General features: G+C 44.5%; 1 protein-coding gene across 1 annotated transcript; it reads right to left on the bottom strand.

Moving 5' to 3' along the window:
* Window positions 1-21,870: 21,870 nt before the first annotated feature.
* Window positions 21,871-22,866, bottom strand: LOC309543519 (proteinase-activated receptor 1-like; the record flags this gene model as incomplete). The annotated part of the gene is made up of 1 exon (XM_082275994.1): window positions 21,871-22,866. Exon 1 carries the CDS (start codon window positions 22,789-22,791, stop codon window positions 21,871-21,873), a length of 921 nt encoding a protein of 306 aa, XP_082132120.1. The 5' UTR covers window positions 22,792-22,866.
* Between the last annotated feature and the right edge of the window lie 2,460 nt (window positions 22,867-25,326).

Raw genomic sequence — 25,326 nt, 5'->3', positions numbered from 1 at the left:
TGCTCTGTGCAGTGGTTTTGCACAGAGCAGCCCATACCCTCCTCTTTTTGAGTCCCTCTTCGTCAATCCTGACTCCTCCCTCCCGTTGAGTGCCCCGACAGCAAGCAGCTTGCTATGGGGGCACCCAAGCCGAGTCACAGCTCTCTGTGTCCATTCAGAGACACGGAGCCCCCATTCAAACCTGCCCCCTCTCTCTCCCGATTGGCTTACTGACTTTGATTGACAGCAGCGGGAGCCAATGGCGCCGCTGCTGAGTTTCAGCCAATCAAGAGGGAGAGTCCCGGACAGCCGAGGCACTTGTGCACCATCACTAAATTGGAATGGGGCTCAGGTAAGTATTAGGGGGGCTGCTGCACACTGAAGGTTTTTTTACTATGCATTAGGATAAAAAACAATCTTCTGCCTTTAGACTCATTTTAAGTAGCAATGGGAGTGATTCCAAATGTTTGAAAGATATGTTTTATCACCATTACCAAAAGAATATCAATGTGACAGATTATCTACAGACTTCATCTCCTCCGGTTCTGATAACAGCTCACACATTTCTACTGAACAAAGATTTTCCATCCTCAGTTGATTCTTCTTTCATTGCTCGGGGCTCACCCTGCAGGATGGAAGTCCGTTTACATTTACCTCTCTTCCTTCTACATGGGGTCACCTTGTTCTGTACAGTGAATTGGGACAATATGATTTTTTTTAATAGTTAATTTGGAAATGTACTTCTGCTTTCCTTCCCCGTGTTCTTCATCTTAACTACTCTAACAATATGCAGAATAGCACAGTGTTATCAGCAGCTTCAAATACATTTGTTTCTTCCTCCTCTTCAATATCTAATACCTCCATAGTCCCACACAGGGCTTTTTTTCAGCGGGAACGCGGGGGAACGCAGTTCCAGCACCTCCAGCACTGAATGTATGTAATGGCAAGGGGTGCTGGGCTTTGCTACGGGTGTCTTTTGATGCTGGCTGGTGGGGGGATCTATTGTTGCTGGAGGTGATATATTTTTGGGGGGGGGTTATTGTTTCCAGGGAGGTCTAATGTTGCTCCTGGGGGACCTATTGTCTCCGGAAAGGGATCTATTTTTACAGAGGGGGTCTATTATTGTTGCTGGGGTTGGTCTTATGTTGCTTGGGGGGGGGGTCAGTTGTTGCTGAGAGGGATCTACTGTTGAGGGAACCGTCTATTGTAAATGGCTGCTGGAGGGTCTATTGATGCTGTCTGTGGGGAGATCTGTTGTTGCTGCTGAGGGTCTATTGTTGTTTGGGGGTATTTTGTTGTGGCTGGTCCATTGTTCCTGGTGGGATCTACTGTTTCTGGGTGGTCCTTTGTTGTTATTTTACTGCTTTTCTTGTTATCATTAACAAATCCCATACAAATAACTTAGTACCACAAATGCTACTTGATTCTGTATTCTCTAAAAGGGGCAGTACTGGTAGGTGGTTAGAGGGTGGAACCTAGGAACGGCACTCGGAGGTAGGTAGGGGGCGGAAACGTACCCCCGAAAGTGGGAGTTCCTGCGCCTATTCTCTGAGAAAAAAAGCCCTGGTCCCACACATTGGCATTAGGGAGTTGGCTCAATTATTTAAGCGCTCCACCAGTCACTTGCCTCAAGAGGATGCAAAGTAATTCATTGTAGTAAATGTTGAGGAAGAGTGGAGGGGAGGACAATAGACAGGGGGAATCAATTGCCAGGTATAATCCTGCAGCTGCAGTTTACTGCCAAATGGGCTCAAGAGATGAGGAGGGAGGGCATGGTGAGGTGGCAGACCCTGCCTACGTACCTGAGAATGTAGAGGAGGAACGTAGGGGAAAGACACAGCATCAGTGAGGTAGGATGTAGTCCAGGGACAACTTGCACAGGAGTGGAAGGTAGATGGAACTGCTTCACTGGTGCAGGCCACTGAAATGTCAGAGCCTGCTCTGCAAGGACCAGCAGTCTGGGCCTTTTTTCCTACATGTGCTGCAGGCAGCACTGTAGTAGTTTTCTAACCCCATCCTGCCATCTTCAGCATGAGGTGGAGGGTTCGGGGCAGCAAGGAGGAGGACATGGAACAGGACTCCAGGGATATGTTCCACCCCTACTAAACACCAGGAATTGTACATGGATAGAGTGAGATGGTTGAGGACTGTTGCTTTTCAGGGACATCAAGGACTCAGATTCCTCCACCACTGAAAATGTGTGGCAGATGGGCTCATTCGTGCTGCAGTGCCTACATAAGGACAGTAAGATTTTATTCATCAAGGGAAGGATAACTGGTCACCTGACATCACAGAGCGTCTGCAAGAGATACTGCAAAGGAAACTTTCAGATCTCCCAGCAGTGACTGCCTCAGTGAGACTTTTTTAACAGACAGTGTAGAACCCATATGATCAATGATTCCATAGGGTCAAGGTTGGATGCAGACACTCTGACAATAGGTGACCCACTTGACTACTGGGTGTCAAGACTAGATCAATGGCCCAAGCTTGCCCAATGTGCAGTTGAGCTGCTGGGCTGCCCTGTGGTTAGTATCCTTTAAGAACAGGCATTAAGTGAAGCAGACTTTTTTCGTTACAAAAAAAGGACTCTTTCTGTTCCTAGATAAAGCTTACTGGCTCACCTTCATTAAAATGAATCTGCCCTGGAAGGGCGATAAGTATCAAACTCCCACAGCTGGTGCTATTTTTTTATTTATTTTTAAATCTGGCCGCAAACCAATATTACACCAAACTAAAGTTGGGCCGAACACCCCCCCCCCCCCGTTGGTTCTTGCCAGAACTCTTAAACATCTTAAAAGTTTGGACCCAAACCGTGAACCCTATTAACCACTTTACCACCGGAGGATTTTGCTGTCTTACGTCCAGGCCACTTTTTGCGATTCGGCGCTGTGCGACTTTAACTGACAATTGCGCGGTCATGCGACGCCATACCCAAACGAAATTTACGTCCTTTTTTTTACCACAAATAGAGCTTTCTTTTGGTGGTATTTGATCACCTGTGCGATTTTTACTTTTTGCGCTATAAACAAAAAAAAGAGCATTTATTTTGAAAAAATAACAATATTTTTCACATTTTTTTATATGAAATTCCTCCCAAAAAAATATGTAAAAATCAAATTTTTTTTAAATTTTTGGCCAATTTGTTTTCTGCTACCTATGTTTGGTAAAAAAAATTACAATAAGCATATTTTGATTGGTTTGCGCAAAAGTTATTGCATTTACTAACTAAGGGAAAGATTTCTGTCATTTTTGGTGTTTTTTTTTTAACGAGTAATGGCGGCGATCTGCGATTTTTGCGGGACTGCGACATTGCGGCGGACAGATCGGACCCTTGACTGACATTTTTGACACTTTTGGGGGTACCAGTGACATTACTGCAGTAATCAGTGCTATATATATGCACTGTTACTGTAAAAATGACACTGGCAGGGAAGGGGTTAATTTTATTGGAGAGGGAGGGGTTAATGTATGCCTGGTACTTACTAACGTGTGGGGGGGAGGTGACTGAGTGAGCCAGGGACAGATCGGATGTTCAGCTATGCTGAACACTCCGATCTGTCACTCCCTGTCACTGAGGAGATCCGCCCGCTTTGTTTACACAGGCGGGTGGATCTCCAAACTCAATTCCCCAACGATCGGGGAAGAGCGACGGCGATCGCCGCCGCTCATCCCCTGGCCCGACTCCCGCTGTGAATGAAAACAGCGGGAGCGCGCCTCCAGCGGCGCGCGAGCGCCGTCTACAGGGGGAGGAGTCCAGCGACGTAGGTCTACGTCGCTGGACGATAACGAGCCACTGTGCCGCAGTAGCAGCACAGTGGCCGGAGGTAAAGTGGTTAAAGTCTATTAGACCTGAACTTGAAAAGTGACAATTTTGAAGCTTTATATGCAAGTCATTGGACATAAAAAGGGTATGGGGGCCTAGGTAATGCCCTGGGGGACATGTATCAATGCACATTTTTTTTTTTTTTAAAGATTTTAATAATGCTTAAAGTGAAAGAATAAAAATGAAAAATTCCATTTAATATAGTGCCTGGGGGGTCCCCTTAGTCTGCTTGTAAACTGTCACATCTGTACCGTGTATAGAACCTGCTGCAGCAAAACTTACATTTATAAAAAACAAATTAAAAAAATGATATTTAAATTGTTGGCAATGCAATGCCAAAATGAAAACAAAAAATGGCATGGGGCCCTCCAAAATCTATAACAGATTATTATCTGAGCATGTAGCTGGCAGGTCAGGAAAAGGGGGGACGTGTGAGCAGCTCCTTCTTCTTAACCACACCAGGCCACATACCCTCAACACATACCCTTGACCCAAAGGGCCTGGTATGGATTGGGAGAGATCTCCACGACTTTTTGTTTCTCAATTTTTTCAAATAAATATAAAATATTGTGCATAATAAATATTATGCATGAAGTCTGGGAAACATCTTTCTGACTTTGATCGCAATGGAGAATTATACAGATATCTTTTAGACATGTTTTCACCCAAGATATGCACACACTTTTCGCACTAGTGTACATTAGAAAATTGGGTGAATTTTGGATGTAAGTTGTGTTCATTTGGGTGAAAACACTGATAAATAGTCCCTTAACCTCCATATTAGGTCTGTACTATCAGTTGGATATCTTGACTTTTGTATATACTAGGCATGTGCAATTTGTTTCAGTCCGAATACAAATTCAAATTTGGTTATTCGGAGATTTGCATGTATCGGAGTCACCAAATGAAATAGCAATGAACAGTAATGAATTTTATTGCAATCCAATAAAATGTGTTTCATTTATTCGTTTTCTAATGGATTCCAACTTTTCAGAAAGATTTGAATTCGGATCGGTTGAAAATGATCGACTGATTCGAATTCTGTGTGAAGAAATAGCTGGTTGTTAAGCAGAGGACCGGGAAGACAGCAGCCCACGTCCTTAACAACAATGAGTCATCATCTGTCAAGGGGGCCCCCAGATTCCCCCCCCCCATATCGGTTACATAGTGTAAAAAAAAATAATAAAAACACAGACACAGTTTTTGACAAATCCTTTATTAAAAATAAATAATAAAAAAAACACGTAGATCCGCCTTCCGACCCGAAAAGGAAAAAAATATTGCTCTCGTACCCGATACCCATTCACATGGGATCTGGGGGCTCCCTTTAACAAGGGGGCTTCCAGATTCCAGTAAGCCCCCCTGCCCACAAACCTCGACAACCACAGCCCAGGGTTGTCGGGAAGAGGCCCTTGTCCCCATCAGTATGGGGACAAGGTGCTTTGGGGTGGGGGGGGGGGGCGGATTGTCCCTGCCCCAAAGCACTCACTCCCCCCATGTTGAGGGCACGTGGTCTGGTATGGTACAAGAGGAGGGGGGGCTCGCTCATCCCCATCCTGATCTGCCGGGCTGCATGCTCGGAGAAGGGTCTGGTATGGATTTGGGGGGGGGACCCCACGCCGTCTTTTTTAAATTTTATTTTGGCATGGTATGGACTGGGGGGCAGGGGACCCTACGCCATTTTTGTTACATTTCTCTATTGCCGGGAAATTGCTGGCATTCTTTTCTTTTACATTCATCTGTCAATGGGGAAGACTCGTGGTTGTTAAGGACGCGGGCATCCTGCTGCCCAGCCCGCTGCTTAACAACCAGTTATTTCTTCACACAGAATTCAAATCATTTTAGATCGATCCAAAATCTAATCATTCTGAAAAGTTGGAATTTGTTAGAAAATTAATAAATTAAACTAATTTTAACGAAAACGAGACGAACATTAAACGAAAACTAAACAAAACTAAATAAATTCCGAAAACCAAACTCAACCAATTCCATAAGGAAACAAAATTAGTACCATAACGAATCTATCTAAAATGAAACTAATTTTTCCGTTCTGCACATGTCTAGTAAATACATGCATTGCATGCACTGATAGTTAGATGTAATGTAAAACCTATTTCAAAAATATATTTTTATAGACATTTGATGGATACCTTAGATGGAGTCATGACAGTCTTTGTACATGGATATTTAGCACCAATTTACCCATAAGCTGACAGTAAGTAGCACTGGGAGTGATTCCAAATGTTTGAAAGACATGGTTTATCACCATTAACAAAAGAACATTGATGTGAGAGATTATCGACAGACTTCATCTCCTCCAGTTCTGATAACAGCTCAAACATTTCTACTGAAAAACGATTTTCCATCATTAGTTTCATTGGTTGATGTTTCTTTCATTGCTCAGGATGGAAGTCTTTTTTCTTTTCACCTCTCTTCTCTCTAAATGCGGTCATCTTGTTTTGTACAGTGAATGGTGATGATTTTGTGTTTTTTTCTATTTCAACCCCCCAAACAACAGGAACTGTACATGGGTGGGGTGAGATGGTGAGGACGTTGTTGCCATAAGTGACAACAGGGATGCAGATTGCTCCACCATTGGAAATTTGTACATGATGGGCTCATTCATGCTGCTGTGCATTAACAAGGGCTCCAGGATTTGAGTTATCAAGGAGAGGGACCATTACTGGTTTGTTTTCAGGTGCAGTTAGCTTACCCACCACTAGATTACTCTGTTGGCAATATGGTATGGTAAGGGGAAAGTTGTAAGCAGGTGTTTGCTTCCTTTTTAGAGAGGCCCCTCCCTTAGTGAATACATAGGTGTAGTGAGTGTCCATAAAAATGCCAGCTGGGACCTTTTGGAAGCAATGGAATGCCTGGCTATTCCTTCCAGCAGAGCATAGGCAACCTTTTGGAAGCAATGGAATGCCTGGCTACTCAATCCGGTATGTCCTGTCCGCTTATAACTTTTCCTAACCAGCAACACCCTTGTCCTAGCCTATTTCGAGGTATCAAGAAGAGTTATCTCATGCTATCGCACAATCTGGAAATTCTAACCAAACCCACAGTTGAGACTGTACAGCAATACCTACTACTTCTGACTATATGTTGTTATCGAATAAAATAGGGAAAATAAGTGTGCTCTCACAAAAACCTTAAGTGATTCTCAATTCACAAAGACATAACATGATATACAAAATATATCAACGTGATACAAATATATAGTGACTAGGGATGATCGAACGGTTCGGGTCGACCATTGGTTCGACCCGAACATTGGGTGTTCGATGTTCGGCCGAATTTAGAACTTTTTGCCCAAAAAGTTCGGAATTCGGCAACCAGAACCGACCAAAATGCAATGGTTCAGGAAATGAGCTTTAAAAGCCGGTGATTGGACCAGAACCATTAGTAAAAGCCAATTGAGGGGGCAGGAGAATGCTAGGAATGTGATTGGAGTGACTAGGGGGTCCCTAGACTAATCATTAGTGAATACGCCCCCCAGTATATAAGATAGCCCCCGCCAAATTCCTAGCATTGTTATACAGGGACATGGAAGAGAGTGGAAGCAGTTCTATTAATTTTACTTTAAAAGTGTCATTTAGCATTTATTAGTGCGAGGAAAGGGATATCTAGTGTAGTTAGGGTGCTCTTTTACACCTTAGTTAGCTTCAAAAATTTAGTTTCTCTAGGGAAAGTGTGAAGTTTCAGGGTGACCGTAATGTAGTGTAGGGTTAACTGACTGCTATGGCAGGGTGACCAAACCCTTCCATATCAGGGTGACCGTAATGTAGTGTAGGGTGAACTGACACTGACTGCTATGGCAGGGTGACCAAACCCTGCCATATCAGGGTGACCGCTATAGAGAAAAGATAGTTTCTCTCAAGTCACTTTCGCTGCAGTAATATGGCTTCGCCCCTGTCAGCTTGCTTTTTGGCTGCAGGCGTCTATAGGGATTTTTTGAGCACATGTTTGGAGTCAGGCATGACATCTGAACATGTGTATAGGGGTATATATACACACACATGTCTGTATATATACACCTAGACATATATAGGTGTGATAGTAGCAGAAATATGTACTTGCGCTAATGAAATAATTTACACTAATATAGTTACGCTCCTATCACACCTATATATGTCTAAGTGTAAAATACATATAAGTATGTGTGTATATATACCACTATACACAAGTTCAGATGTTTTGCCTGCCTCCAAAGAACCCCCAAAAAATGCCCAAAAAAACGCTAGCGCCAAAAAAAAAAAAAAAAAACGCCCAGGTGTGTTGTTGCAGGCATTTTTTGGGGGTTTTTGGAGGCAGGCAAAACATCTGAACTTGTGTATAGTGGTATATATACACACATACTTATATGTATTTTACACTTAGACATATATAGGTGTTATAGGAGCAGAGCCATATTAGTGTTAATTATTTCATTAGCGCGAGCATATATTTCTGCTACTATCACACCTATATATGTCTAGGTGTATATATACATATAAGTATGTGTGTATATATACCCGTATACACAAGTTCAGATGTTTTGCCTGCCTCCAAAGAACCCAAAAAAATGCCCAAAAAAACGCTAGCGTCAAAAAAAAACCGCCCAGGTGTGTTGTCGCAGGCATTTTTTTGGGGGGTTTTTGGAGGCAGGCAAAACATCTGAACTTGTGTATACGGGTATATATACACACATACTTATATGTATATATACACCTAGACATATATAGGTGTGATAGTAGCAGAAATATATGCTTGCGCTAATGAAATAATTAACACTAATATGGCTCTGCTCCTATAACACCTATATATGTATAAGTGTAAAATACATATAAGTATATGTGTGTATATATACCACTATACACAAGTTCAGATGTTTTGCCTGCCTCCAAAAACCCCCAAAAAATGCCTGCAACAACACACCTGGGCGTTTTTTTTTTGCGCTAGCGGTTTTTTTTGGCATTTTTTTGGGTTCTTTGGAGGCAGGCAAAACATCTGAACTTGTGTATAGTGGTATATATACACACATACTTATATGTATTTTACACTTACACATAAATAGGTGTGATAGGAGAGGAGCCATATTAGTGTAAATGATTTCATTAGCGCAAGCATATATTTCTGCTACTATCACACCTATATATGTCTAGGTGTATATATACATACATGGGTGTGTATATATACCCCCTATACACATCAGATGTTTTGCCTGCCTGAAAAGACCCCAAAAAATTCCCAAAAAAAAACGCTTGCTACTAAACCGGCAAGGTGTGAAAAGAGAGAAGCCACTAACCTGTTCTATAAGTGACAAAAATACAAACAATCTTTTTTTTTTATGGTTCTGGACATGCTACAGAGCTGAAATTTCACAGGTACACTTTTTAGACCCCCCAGATACTAAATCCAAAGAATTTTTTTTTCTTTTTTTTTTTTTTTCAATAATTGTCTCTCTATCAAAAATGACAATTTTTAAGAACTTTTTTTTGTGTGATTAATAGTCCCTGGGGTATGACCCAGAACCCTATGCACTTTTTAGGGGCATTTATTGGGTTTTAGGACTTCAAAATTGTGTTTTTTGATTACCGAAGTTCGGGTCCCATTGATTTCAATGGGGTTCTGAAATCCGGGCCGAACTTTCGGGAAGTTCAGATGTTCTGGCCGAACCGAACTTTTGAAAAGTTCAATCATCCCTAATAGTGACCACTGGATCTATAACAGTCAAATGACTGAAAAGAAATATGTGCAATAGTCTCTCAAATAAAAAAATAACGTGATCTCTCCACACACAGTGTTGGAACATATTCACAATGAAGGAACTTTGGCATTCCTGCCAGGATGTCTCAGGAAAAGTCCTCTTAAAAGATTGTCCATCAGTTCCTTCACATATAAAACACGTGAAAACCAGTGACTATAAAAAATGATGCATAAAAGTTAAAAAATCCAGAAACTCAATTTCCACCCAAGGACAGGATTGGACATATACTGTAGGTAGGCTCCTTACCAGATTGACAACAAAGGTGTACAAACAAGATGATCTATAAGCCTTGATCCTCACAGTGAATCATTCCCTCCTCTCCGTGATCATTTGACTGTTATAGATCCAGTGGTCACTATATTTTTGTATCACGTTGATATATTTTGTATATCATGTTATGCCTTTGTGAATTGAGAATCACTTAAGGTTTTTGGGAGAGCGCACTTATTTTCCCTTTTTTATTCTTTTACTCTCTAGTTCTTAGGGTTTAAGTGCAGCTTCGCCTTTTTCTTATTGGTTAGCGCACCCATTTAATTTATTTTATATAGATGTTGTTATCTGCTTAACATACTTGCACCAAGCTATTTCTCATGTTATCATGGTATTTGTCTTACTATTGTACTGATTTCCGTAACCCCTTGGGTTGCTTTTCGCTTATTCTTCTTTTCTCAATAAAACAAATTTCAAGTAAAAAAAAAAAAAAATGCCAGCTTGGAGTGGACCCAGGAGTTCAGGGTATGGGAACAGGACAACCCAGATCTGCTAAAATGTAATCCTACACAGAGCTGATCAAAAAAGCTCTGAATTCCCTGGCGAGGCGATACAGATCATGTGAGTAGAAGCTGTAGTCACCCTATCTCCCTTGACCTTCTTCTGTGGGTTGTGTAGCAGGGTGTGTAAGGCCTGGGAGGTCTGGACAGAGTCCTCACATGTGAGAAGTGGTGGAAGCCTGGGAATAAGCCGAGATGTATTGTAACTAAGTAGAACTACTTCACTACTGTACTTTATACCGAAAGGCGGTATCTGTACTTTCCTAGAGTAGAATTTTTTTCTCCTACTTCCACTTTTACTTCACTACATTTTTTTGATGATTTCAATACTTCTACTCCGATATTTTATTTTTGTGCTGCATAGTTACTCGTTACAATTATAAAAATGACCACTGCCAGAACAGTAGATGGCGGGTTTCATGAAGCTCAAAACATGTGTATTATCAGCGCATACGAAAATAAATGCTACTGTATGTATAAATAAAAGCTGCATTTGAAATAATAAAAAAACAATATGATGTTCAAACTTTTGACTTCTTTCTTTAATAACCACATAACACAGTACTTGTACTTTTACTTTCAGTACTTGAGTAGCAATTTTTTTTTCAAAACTACTGGTACTTTTACTTTCAGTACTTGAGAAGCAAAATTTTTAATAAAACTACTTGCAATACTTAAGTACAAAAAATGTTGAATACTTTAGTACTTCTACTCAAGTCACTTTTTGATCGAGCACTTCCACTTCTACTCAAGTCACTTTTTGATCGAGCACTTGTACTTTTACTCAAGTATGGGTTTTGAGTACTTTATACAACTCTGGGAATAAGTCTGTCATCTGGGAGTGTGGCTGACTGGGAAAGGTTATAGTAGGGACATTGGGAAGAGATTGGTATACTAATGGAGCACCTTGTCCCCCTGCTCTCAGCTGTGGGTCCTAAGACTCGGTAATGGAAGTCTAGGACTATGGACTTAGTATACATACTGTACTGTAGGGGAGTGGTTCCAGTACTCTGGTGCTCCCTAGAGGAGAGGGAAGAGATGGTCTAACAGAAAAGATGTGTATTCCTGTTCTGCACTGAAGGGCCTACTACAGAATGTCTAACCTTGCTTATGGCGTTCTGAGCCAAAGATTTTGCTAGTAAATCAAATGTCATATGTCAGGAAGTAATGTGAAGTTGCAGTGCAGTTGAAGTGCTGAAAGTGCATCTGTATGTGGATATTCCCAGAGGCATATGTAGAACCTTCAGGGCCCCAGTGCAAGAAACCATAAAGGGCCCCCCTGACCCCCCCCCCCCTCTTTCATCCGAGCTCCAGGCTTCCAGTTCTGGGAGGGCATCAATGGACATCCCCCCAGATTCCTGCCTCCCACGTGCCTACTGGGGCGTGCATCCAGCATGCTTTGTGACTGCTGTGTTCTTCGGACAATCATAGTGGCCCTTTACCATGTGATCAGCTGATCACATGTAAACAGACTTTTTTCGGTTATCAGCACTCATTTCATCCCACACTGTGTCTGTGTGAGCAAAGGAGAACCATTAACCAGAAGACTGTCAGTATATTGTTTACACTGATAATCAAAGCTCTGATAGTTAGAGTCCTGATTATCAGTGCAGCCCCATTAGTGCTGCCCATCAGTGCTACCTATCAGTGCCTATTAGTGCTTCCTATCAGTGCTCATGAATGTCGCCTATCAGTGCCGCCTATCAGTGGCACCAATCAGTGCTCATCAATACCGCCTATCAGTGCCAAATATCAGTGCTCATCAATGCCCATCAGTGCTGCCTATCAGTGCCCATCAGTACTGCCTATCAGTGCCAACTACCAGTGCCCATCAATGCCGCTTATCAGTGCTCATCAATGGCCATCAGTGCTGCCTACCAGTGCTCATCAATGCTACCTATCAGTGCTGCCTATCAGTGCTCATCAATGCCGCCGATCAGTGCTCATCAATGCTGCCTATCAGTGTCACCTATCAGTGCTCATCAATGCTACCTGTCAATGCCGCCTATCAGTGCCACCTATCAGTGCTCATCAATTCCACCTATCAGTGCTCATCAATGCTGCCTATCAGTGCCACATATCAGTGCTCATCCATGCCGCATATTAGTTGCTCATCAATGCTACCTATCAGTGCTCATGAATGACACCTATCAGTGCCACCTATCAGTACTCATCAGTATTGCCTATCAGTGCTCATCAGTATTGCCTATCAGTGCTTATCACAATTGCCTGTGAGTGCTGCCCATCAGTGCCACATATCAGTGCTTATCAATACCACCTATCAGTGCCCATCAATGCCGCCTATCAGTGCCCATCCATGCTGCCCATCAGTGCCACTTATCAGTGCTCATCAATGATGCCTATTAGTGCCACTTAGTGCTCATAAATGCGGCCTATCAGTGCCTATCAATGCCGCCTATCATTGTCCATCAATGCTGCCTATCAGTGCTCATCAATGCTGCCTATCAGTGCTCATCAATGCTGCCTATCAGTGCCCATCAGCAGTACTCTGAGCTGAGAGTGTCTCTCTCATACAGCTCAGAGCCTGCACTGACAGTTCCTTCTACCTCAAACAGATAAGAGACAGCTGATCTGCTCCTTCTCCTCCCGCCCCTCTCCTGTATGCACCGCGGGAAGTGTGAAGCTCAGAAGGTGAATGTTATCATTCACACTTCCTGCGGTGCACGGGAGGAGAGGGATTGGCTGTCTTCTATTCATTCGAGGGAGGAGGGACTGTCAATACAAGCTCTGAGCCACTGACAGAATGGGGGTGGCAGGGGTGGCCCCTCCTCTCGCAGTGACCGCCCCCCTCCCCTCTCAGTTACAGAATGGGCTGGTTGAAGCGGCCCCCTCCTCTCGCAGTGACCGCCCCTTCCCTTGCAGTGAAAGAAGGGCCCCCCCCACAGTGGTGGATCTTCAGGGCCCAGTCGCAAGTGCAACTGCTGTGACCCTTGTAGTTCCGCCACTGGATATTCCTTGTGTATACAGATTTAGGACAGCATACAGTTGATTGCATTGATTTGACTGTTCAATAGATTTGACTGTTCAATAGATATCCCATCTCCCCAAATCTGGGATTTGGTATTTGTCTAATGTAACATATTAAAAAATTGATGGAAGATTCAGCGCTGAATTTTACAGTGTATGGATCAGCAGCTGACACTCAAAGGCAATCTATACACTTTTAAAAATATCTTATAAACACTGTGCAGCGCAGTCATAAAAACCCTCTACAAAATTGTAGGAATGTCCCTATGTGCGGGGTCAACAGTATTACATAAACATAAATATATTAAATATGTTAAAATATAGAAAACTTATTATGAGAGACAGTCCATAACTCGGAAATAAGTGAGAAAGAAGAAAAGTCCACATGTGGTCTGGTGAAATGACAATCAATGTGACTTCAGTGCTCGCAGCTTCCCACCACCAAGCATTATCTGTCTCTCACCTTAAAAACACCACCCTGCAGGGTCAAATCGCATAATAATCTCAAAAAATCAGGGAACACAGCTCCAAGCCCTCTGTCAACAGATAATAGCCAAGCAGTCTTCACAGCCGAATACCGACGATACTAAGCAACCCTCCAGGATGTGTCCTCCAGAACATGAAATATACCAAAAAAGGATCTAGTGCTCTCTGTATGTTTGCCAAAGTTTATTCAGCTTAAATCATAAGAATCACACCTACATTACATCCATGGGGTAAAAGCTTGTACAGGTATGCAGAGCGTGCAGCGTGCTGTGCTGTTTTACTTCCTGGTTCGAGTAGCCGTGGATCAAGCGACCAATCCCGCGTGCAGCGTGCTGTTCTGTGTTACTTCCTGGTTCGAGTAGCCGTGGATCAAGTGACCAATCCCGCGTGCAGCGTGCTGTGCTGTGTTACTTCCTGGTTCGAGTAGCCATGGATCAAGTGACCAATCCCGCGTGCAGCGTGCTGTGCTGTGTTACTTCCTGGTTCGAGTAGCCGTGGATCAAGTGACCAATCCCGCATGCAGCGTGCTGTTCTGTGTTACTTCCTGGTTCGAGTAGCCGTGGATCAAGTGACCAATCCCGCGTGCAGCATGCTGTTCTGTGTTACTTCCTGGTTCGAGTAGCCGTGGATCAAGTGACCAATCCCGCGTGCAGCGTGCTGTGCTGTGTTACTTCCTGGTTCGAGTAGCCGTGGATCAAGTGACCAATCCCACAGGGGATTGGTCACTTGATCCACGGCTACTCGAACCATTTTGAAAAAATAACAATATTTTTCACATTTTTTAGATGAAATTCCCCCCCCCCCCAAAAAAATGTAAAAATCAAATTTTTTTTTACATGTTTGGCCAATTTGTTTTCTGCTACCTATGTTTGGTAAAAAAATCACAATAAGCGTATTTTGATTGGTTTGCGCAAAAGTTATTGCGTTTACTAACTAAGGGAAAGATTTCTGTCATTTTTGGTGTTTTTTTTTAACGCGTAATGGCGGCGATCTGCGATTTTTTTTGTGGGACTGCGACATTGCGGCGGACAGATCGAACCCTTGACTGACATTTTTGACACTTTTGGGGGTACCAGTGACATTACTGCAGTAATCAGTGCTATATATATGCACTGTTACTGTAAAAATGACACTGGCAGGGAAGGGGTTAATTTTATTGGAGAGGGAAGGGTTAATGTATGCCTGGTGCTTACTGACGTGTGTGGGGGGAGGTGACTGAGTGACACAGGGACAGATCGCATGTTCAGCTATGCTGAACCCTGCAATGTGACCCTGCCTGTCACTTAGGAGATCCGCCCGCTTATGTTTACACAAGCGGGCGGATGTCCACACTTGATCCCCAATGATCGGGGAAGAGCAGCGGTGATCACCGCCGCTCCTCCCCTGGCCCGACTCCCGCTGCGACTGAATACAGCGGGAGCGAGCCTCCGGCGGCGCGCGCGCGCCGCCGAGAAGGGGGAGTGTCTGGCGACACAGGTCTACGTCGCCAGACGATAACGAACCACTTTGCCGCAGTAGTGCTTGAGTGAGCAGACGGCAAGTGGTTGATATATTTATGTTTATGTAATATTGTTGACCCTGCACATAGGGTCATTCCTACAATTTTGTAGAGGGTTTTTATGACTGCGCTGCACTGTGTTTATAAGATAATGTAACATATTACTATTTGGAGCTCTCTTGAACATCATATGTGGAGAGAGGACATGCATACACCTGGACCATGGACAAGGATATTCTAAATGATTCTAAAAGAGGAACATTCTCCATGTCATTCTCTAGGGCCTCTGCTTAATAAAATGATATATACTGTTTAAGGGTTCTAAGTAGTTTTCTGTTTAATTCGTTTTTATTGAATTTTCAAAAAAGAATACAAGACATTCAAACAGTCTATGAGTAGGACAATAACAAAAAAGTTACCAGCATGACAACGTTTGGACACCAGTGGGGACACAAGGTTGGTACAAACAATATAGACAGTGCAATATTTCCAATAACAACATCAAGGGATACAGAGTCATAGAGTATTGAAATTTTGTTATATCAATATTTTGGAATCTCCCCTGTACTCGATTCTGGGCTCACCGCGGAGTCAGACACCCCAAATGGGAACTATAACTGTGTCCGCCGCCGCCGCCCGCCCACTAACTATAAAGTAGCACTCAGGGGGAAAGGCGCCACTAATGGCGACTGCTGCATGTTGTGGGCCAAAGGGTTGGTCATGTAGTGGATGGACTCAGGCCCCGTTCACATAGGGGCGATCTGACTTCCAGGGGCGACCTCCGAGGTCGCGGTGCGAGCAGCGCGCCGCGACCTCGGAGCGGCCGGCACAGACTTCATAACATTGAAGTCTATGGCGGTCGCCTCCTGGTCGCCCCAAAGAAGCTCCGGACCCTTTTTCTAAGTCGGAGCGACTTGTGTCACTCCTATTAGAACGGGTCCGCAGCTTCCCTATGGAAGGCGACCTACGGCGACCTGTGAGGCGACCAGGACGCCTCACAGGTCGCCTTAGTGTGAATGGGGGCTAAAAGAACAGCAAAATAAAACAATATAATAATATAGTTCAAGGAACAAAACAAACAAAACTAAGCGACCACCAGAAGAGCAGAAGCAATTTGTCATCAAGAAATTAGTATCCTTAGCTAAGTAGTTTTCTAACAAAAAAATTATGTCTTATATATTTAGGAGAGGAATGTCAGCATTGGCCTGGACTGGAAGTGGTTAATAAATGGTGAAAGAGAGAAAAGAGCCTTATCACCATGATAAACATAGAAAGAAGCCCCCTAGATTTATAACTAAGTCAGACTATAGGGGACTATTTATCAAAAAAAAATTCTCTGTACAAATGTGTCAATCATTCACTGAGTCATCACAAATAATCCCCGTAATTTGACTAAAATGTAGTCAATGTAGTCCCCCGTAAATTTCCTATGATCATCAGCTCCATCTAGTGGCCATAATGTGGTATTTTCCTGAAGTACCACATTATGGCTATTAAATAGAGTTGATGATCATATGAACTAAACATATTAGATACCTTGCAACGAATGCACCAAATTCAGAATAGAGTCCTGCGAGCTACCCCCCTAATCTAGATTTTTAGGCTGCCGCACCAAATGAATGCACCAAATTCACTTACTGTAGAGCCATTCATAGCTCAACCCCCGGCTTCCAACCCAGCAGGTAGTGTGAGTGACGTCATCATGCTGCCCACTGAACACTGCAATGAGCGTATTCACACAGCATTTCACACACTCTGCTTTTCCAGGAGGAACAGTGACATTTCTCACACCTCCAGTGACATCACTCGCACATCTAGTGACATCTCTCACACCTCAAGTGACATCTCTCACATCTCCAGTGACATCTCTCACACCTCCAGTGACATCACTCACACCTCCAGTGACAACACTCACATCTCCAGTGACATCTCTCACACCTCCAGTGACATCACTCACACCTCCAGTGGCATCACTCACATCTCCAGTGACATCTCTCACACCTCCAGTGACATCTCTCACACCTTCAGTGACATCACTCACACCTCCAGTGACATCTCTCACACCTTCAGTGACATCACTCGCACCTCCAGTGACATCACTCACTCCTCCAGTGACATAACTCACATCTCCAGTGACATCTCTCACATCTCCAGTGACATCTCTTACACCTCCAGTGACATCTCTCACACCTCAAGTGACATCTCTCACATCTCCAGTGACATCTCTCACACCTCCAGTGACAACACTAACATCTCCAGTGACATCTCTCACATCTCCAGTGACATCTCTCGCACCTCCAGTGACATCACTCACACCCCCAGTGACATCACTCACTCCTCCAGTGACATCTCTAACACCTTAAGTGACATCACTCACACCTCCAGTGACATCACTCACTCCCCCAGTGACATCACTCACTCCTCCAGTGACATCTCTAACACCTTAAGTGACATCACTCACACCTCCAGTGACATCACTCACTCCTCCAGTGACATCTCTCACACCTCCAGTGACATCACTCACACCCCCAGTGACATCACTCACTCCTCCAGTGACATCTCTCACACCTTAAGTGACATCACTCACACCTCCAGTGACAACACTCACATCTCCAGTGACATCTCTCACACCTCCAGTGACATCTCTCACACCTTCAGTGACATCACTCACACCTCCAGTGACATCACTCACTCCCCCAGTGGCATCACTCACACCTTAAGTGACATCACTCACATCTCCAGTGACATCTCTCACACCTCCAGTGACATCACTCACTCCTCCAGTGACATCACTCACTCCTCCAGTGACGTCACTCACACCTCCAGTGACGTCACTCACACCTCCAGTGACAACACTCACATCTCCAGTGACATCTCTCACATCTCCAGTGACATCTCTCACATCTCCAGTGACATCACTCACATCTCCAATGACATCTCTCACATCTCCAGTGAAATCACACACTCCTCCAGTGACATCACACACATCTCCGGTGACATCACTCACTTCTCCAGTGACATCTCTCACACCTCCAGTGACATCACACACATCTCCGGTGACATCACTCACTCCCCCAGTGGCATCACTCACACCTTAAGTGACATCACTCACACCTCCAGTGACATCACTCACTCCTCCAGTGACATCTCTCACACCTCCAGTGACATCACTCACACCCCCAGTGACATCACTCACTCCTCCAGTGACATCTCTCACACCTTAAGTGACATCACTCACACCTCCAGTGACAACACTCACATCTCCAGTGACATCTCTCACACCTCCAGTGACATCTCTCACACCTTCAGTGACATCACTCACACCTCCAGTGACATCACTCACTCCCCCAGTGGCATCACTCACACCTTAAGTGACATCACTCACATCTCCAGTGACATCTCTCACACCTCCAATGACATCACTCACTCCTCCAGTGACATCACTCACTCCTCCAGTGACGTCACTCACACCTCCAGTGACGTCACTCACACCTCCAGTGACAACACTCACATCTCCAGTGACATCTCTCACATCTCCAGTGACATCACTCACATCTCCAATGACATCTCTCACATCTCCAGTGAAATCACACACTCCTCCAGTGACATCACACACATCTCCGGTGACATCACTCACTTCTCCAGTGACATCTCTCACACCTCCAGTGACATCACACACATCTCCGGTGACATCACTCACTCCCCCAGTGGCATCACTCACACCTCCAGTGACATCTCTCACACCTCCAGTGACCTCACACACACCTTCAGTGACATCACTCACATCTCCAGTGACATCATTCACACCTCCAGTGACATCACTCACATCTCCAGTGACATCTCTCACATCTCCAGTAACATCACTCATTCCTCTAGTGACATCTCTCACACATCCAGTGACAACACTCACAACTCCAGTGGCATCATTCACACCTCCAGTGACATCACTTACATCTCCAGTGACATCACTCACTCCTCCAGTGACATCACTCACACCTCCAGTGACATCACTCACTCCTCCATTGACATCACTCACACCTCCAGTGACATCACTCACTCCTCCAGTGACATCACTCACACCTCCAGTGACATCACTCACTCCTCCAGTGACATCTCTCACACCTCCAGTGACATCACACACACCTCCAATGACATCACTCACACCTCCAGTGACATCACTCACTCCTCCAGTGACATCTCTCACCCCTCCAGTGACATCTCACACACCTCCAGTGACATCACTCACTCCTCCAGTGACATCTCTCACACCTTAAGTGACATCACTCACACCTCCAGTGACATCACTCCTCCAGTGACAACACTCACACCTCCAGTGACAACATTCACACCTCCAGTGACATCACTCACATCTCCAGTGAAATCACTCACACCTCCAGTGACATCACACACACCTCCAATGACATCACTCACTCCTCCAGTGACATCTCTCACACCTCCAGTGACATCACTCACACCTACAGTGACATCTCTCACACCTCCAATGACATCACTCACACCTCCAGTGACATCTCTCACACCTCCAGTGACATCTCTCCCACCTCCAGTGAAATCACTCACACCCCCAGTGACATCTCACACACCTCCAGTGACATCACTCACTCCTCCAGTGACATCACACACACCTCCAATGACATCACTCACTCCTCCAGTGACATCTCTCACACCTCCAGTGAAATCACTCACACCCCCAGTGACATCTCACACACCTCCAGTGACATCACTCACTCCTCCAGTGACATCACACACACCTCCAATGACATCACTCACACCTACAGTGACATCTCTCACACCTCCAATGACATCACTCACACCTCCAGTGACATCACTCACACCTCCAGTGACATCTCTCACACCTCCAGTGACATCTCTCCCACCTCCAGTGAAATCACTCACACCCCCAGTGACATCTCACACACCTCCAGTGACATCACTCACTCCTCCAGTGACATCACTCACACCTTAAGTGACATCACTCACTCCTCCAGTGACATCACTCCTCCAGTGACAACACTCACACCTCCAGTGACAACATTCACACCTCCAGTGACATCACTCACACCTCCAGTGACATCTCTCACAACTCCAGTGACATCATTCACTCCTCCAGTGACATCACACACACCTCCAATGACATCACTCACTCCTCCAGTGACATCTCTCACACATCCAGTGACATCACTCACACCTACAGTGACATCTCTCACACCTCCAGTGACATCTCTCACACCTCCAGTGACATCACTCGCACCTCCAGTGACATCGCACACACCTCCAATGACATCACTCACACCTCCAGTGACATCTCTCACATCTCCAGTGACATCACTCACACCTCCAGTGACATCACTCACATCTCCAGTGACATCACTCACATCTCCAGTGACATCACTCATACCTCCAGTGACATCACTCACACCTCCAGTGACATCACTCACTCCCCCTGTGACATCACTCACACCTCCAGTGACATCACTCACATCTCCAGTGATATCACTCACATCTCCTGTGATATCACTCACTCCTCCAGTGACATCACTCACTTCTCCAGTGACATCACTCACACCTCCAGTGACATCACTCACTCCCCCAGTGGCATCACTCACACCTCCAGTGACATCTCTCACACCTCCAGTGACATCACACACACCTCCAGTGACATCTCTCACACCTCCAGTGACATCACTGACATCTCCAGTGACATCTCTCACATCTCCAGTAACATCACTTATTCCTCCAGTGACATCACTCACATCTCCAGTGACAACACTCACACCTCCAGTGACATCATTCACACCTCCAGTGACATCTCTCACACCTCCAGTGACATCACTGACATCTCCAGTGACATCTCTCACACTTCCAGTGACATCACTGACATCTCCAGTGACATCTCTCACATCTCCAGTAACATCACTTATTCCTCCAGTGACAACACTCACACCTCCAGTGACATCTCTCACACCTCCAGTGACATCACTGACATCTCCAGTAACATCACTTATTCCTCCAGTGACAACACTCACACCTCCAGTGACATCTCTCACACTTCCAGTGACATCACTGACATCTCCAGTGACATCTCTCACACCTCCAGTGACATCACTGACATCTCCAGTAACATCACTTATTCCTCCAGTGACATCACTCACATCTCCAGTGACATCATTCACACCTCCAGTGACATCACTCACACCTCCAGTGACATCACTCACATCTCCAGTGACATCACTCACTCCTCCAGTGACATCACTCACTCCTCCAGTGACATCACTCACTCCTCCAGTGACATCACTCACTCCTCCAGTGACATCTCTCACACCTCCAGTGACATCACTCACACCTCCAGTGACATCACTCAATCCTCCAGTGACATCTCTCACACCTCCAGTGATATCACTCACTCCTCCAGTGACATCACTCACATCTCCAGGAAACATCGTAAGTCAGAGCCGAGGTAATATTTTTATTTTTTTTAAACTTTATTTTTAAGGGGAGTAAAGTGACCTTTAGGTATTACAGACCTTGGTGTTATTTATGTGAGATATAATGAGTGGTGTTACAATAACTTATCCACTCTCATTGGCTTGAGGCGAATAGCCTCCTCTGGTCCTCTCTCTGGTTGTCGATCTTTGTGTTTTAGGATAGACTTTTCTTTTACTGGAGGAGGATAATTTCTCTTACAGCGCAGCAAGCTGTAGACGTATCTCTGACACTCGGAGGATGCAAAGTAATAGATAAGAGGATCCACACAACAGTTGATGCTGCTGAGACTGGAAGAGAGGATGTAGGGAATATACAGAGAGCCATCATAACTCTTATACAACTTCACATAGGTAATTAAAGAGAGGACATTGGTTGGGCCAAAACAAAGGACAAACACACTCAGCACAATTACGGTTAGGCGGATAGCTCGCAATCTCTTATGTGTGCGATCAAATTGTGATCTGCTGAGACGGCGGATGGTTCCAATGTAACAGAAAGTTGTAATAAATAATGGTAACAAAAAGAAAAGTGAGATAACAGTGGTGAAATAGTAAAAATAGAAATTAATATAAATGCCAAAGAACTGAATATCATGGCATACTGTGATATCTAGAATGTAAAATTCCCAGGTTTGATCTATTATGAGAAGAGGCACAGTGCTGGCCAATGAGATGATCCAGATGACACCACACACTAGCCAGGCTCGGGTCACTGTGCGCCAGGAGAGAGACCTCACCGGGTAGACTATGGCCAGGAAACGGTCCACACTGATACTTGTCATGAGCAGGATGGAGCAGCACATGTTACAGTAATATGCTGCCGTGACAAAGCGACACATTCCATCTCCAAAGATCCAGTCATTTCCAAAGAATCTGTAGACAATATAAAAAGGCAGAATGCTAACAAGCAAGGTATCTGCAGCCGCAAGGTTGAGCATGTAGACCACTGCCGGCTTCCTGACCTTCATCTTCACCAGGAATATGAAGATCGCCATGATATTGAGAGGAAGAGCCACGAGGAACACAACAGTGTAGATCAGTGGGACAAGTCTGGTCACAATCCAATGTAAGTATGAATCATTGAAGAGCTGAATGATTTCATATGAAACATCTGGAAAGTAAACACCTAACATTAGTATAATACATTAACAACATACATTTAACTCTTCTTCAAAGCAGTATTAAACTCAAAACTAATAATGTAATATATTGCAGCGTACCAATCATTAGATGTGGTAGCCACATTCGTTTTTTTTTTTTTTTTTTAGGCTTCTTCCCCTCTTTTTTACATGGTGATCTGGCCAGTAAAACACCCCCTGTATTAGAGCGCCCCCACTCTGGGTGAAGGATAAACAAGGACAGCAGCATTGTCCGTCGAGATTTATATTCACTGACAAATTGAAGCCAGACTCCAGCTCACACGGCAGTTACACAAGCAGTTATAACCACAATTTTTCTTTTGTGTACAACCCCCTCTAAGGAGCTGATGATTTAAGGGGTCCTTTGATACTAGTCTCAACTGTGTGGATATCTCTACCACTCTGACACACCCAATTAAATTCACGCAATTTAAGGGTTAGCACCAGTCCTGACTCACAAAAATGGGCAAAACTGGGGGGAAACCTTATATACACTGCTCAAAAAAATGAAAGGAACACTTTGAAAACACATCAGATCTCAATAGAGAAAAATATCATGCTGGATATCTATACTGGTATGGACGGATTTGTGTTAGCATCTATACTAGTATGGACTGGGTATTGTGTTAGGATGTATACTGGCATGGACTGGGTAATGTGTTAGAATCTATACTGGTATGGACTGGGTAATGTGTTAGAATCTATACTGGTATGGACTGGGTAATGTGTTAGGATGTATACTGGCATGGACTGGGTAATGTGTTAGGATCTATACTGGTATGGACTGGGTAATGTGTTAGGATCTATACTGGTATGGACTGGGTAATGTGTTAGGATCTATACTGGTATGGACTGGGTAATGTGTTATGATCTATACTGGCATGGACTGGGTAATGTGTTAGGATCTATACTGGTATGGACTGGGTAACGTATTAGGATCTATACTGGTATGGACTGGGTATTGTGTTAGGATCTATAGTGGCATGGACTGGGTAATGTGTTGGGATCTATACTGGTATGGACTGGGTAATGTGTTAGGATCTATACTGGCATGGACTGGGTAATGTGTTAGGATCTATACTGGTATGGACTGGGTAACGTATTAGGATCTATACTGGTATGGACTGGGTAACGTATTAGGATCTATACTGGTATGGACTGGGTATTGTGTTAGGATCTATACTGGTATGGACTGGGTAATGTGTCACATTGTTTGATGGAAATGAAAATTATCACCCTACAGAGGGCTTAATTTAAAGACACCCCAAAAATCAAAGTGAAAAAATGATGCACCAGGCTAGTCCATTTTGCTGAAATCTCATTGCAGGAACTCAAAATGGTACTCAGTAGTTTGTAATGGCGCCCATATGCTTGTATGAATGCCTGAAAACATCAGGGGGTGCTCCTAATGAGATGACGGATGGTGTCCTGAGATATTTCCTCCCAGATCTGGACCAGGGCACCACTGAGCTCTGGAACAGATTTAGGTGCAAACTAATGGTGTCAGATGGACCGAAACATACTGTCCCAGAGGTGTTCTATTGGATTTAGGTCTGGCAAGAGTGGGGGCCATTCAATGGTATAAATTCCTTCATACTCCAGGAACTGGCTCCATACTCTCGCCACATGAGGCAGGGCTTTGTAATGCACCAGGAGGAACCCTGGACCCACTGCACCAGTGTAGGGTCTGACAATGGGTCCAAGGATTTCATCCCGATACCTAATAGCAGTCAGAGTGCTATTGTCTAGCCTGTAGAGGTCTGTGCGTCCCTCCATGAATATCGCTACCCAGACCATCACTGACCCACCACCAAACCGGTCATGCTGAATGATGGTACAGGCACCATAACGCTTCTCCAGACCCTTTCACATCTGTCACATGTGCTTAGGGTGAACCTGCTCTCATCTGTGAAAAGCACAGGGCGCCAGTGGTAGATGTAGGTGTTTAATGGCAAATGCTAATCGAGCTCCACAGTGCTGGACAGTGAGCACAGGGCCCATTAAAGGAGGCCGGGCCCTCAGGCCACCCTCATGAAGTCTGTTTCTGATTGTTTGGTCAGAGACATTCACAGCAGTAGGAGCAGATACTGGTCCTGCTGATGGATTAAGGACCTTTTTTGGCCCTGTCCAGCTCTTCTAGACTAACTGTCTGTCTCCTGGAATCTCTTTCATGCTCTTGAGACTGTGATAGGAGACACAGCAAACCTTATGGCAATGGCACATATTGATGTGCCATCCTGGAGGAGTTATACTGCCTGTGCAACCTCTATAGGTATCGCCTCATACTACCAGTAGTGACACTGAACCTAGCCAAATTCAAAACTAGTGAAAAACAGTCAGAAGATGAGTAGGGAAAAATATGTCAGTGACCTCCACCTGTAAAGCCATTCC

Source organism: Pelophylax lessonae, assembly GCF_965119305.1.
Source record: "Pelophylax lessonae genome assembly, contig: HAP1_SCAFFOLD_159, whole genome shotgun sequence".
NCBI classification, from domain to species: domain Eukaryota; kingdom Metazoa; phylum Chordata; class Amphibia; order Anura; family Ranidae; genus Pelophylax; species Pelophylax lessonae.
Note: the sequence above shows the minus strand (reverse complement) of the source record. Positions and strands in the feature narration are given on the sequence as shown.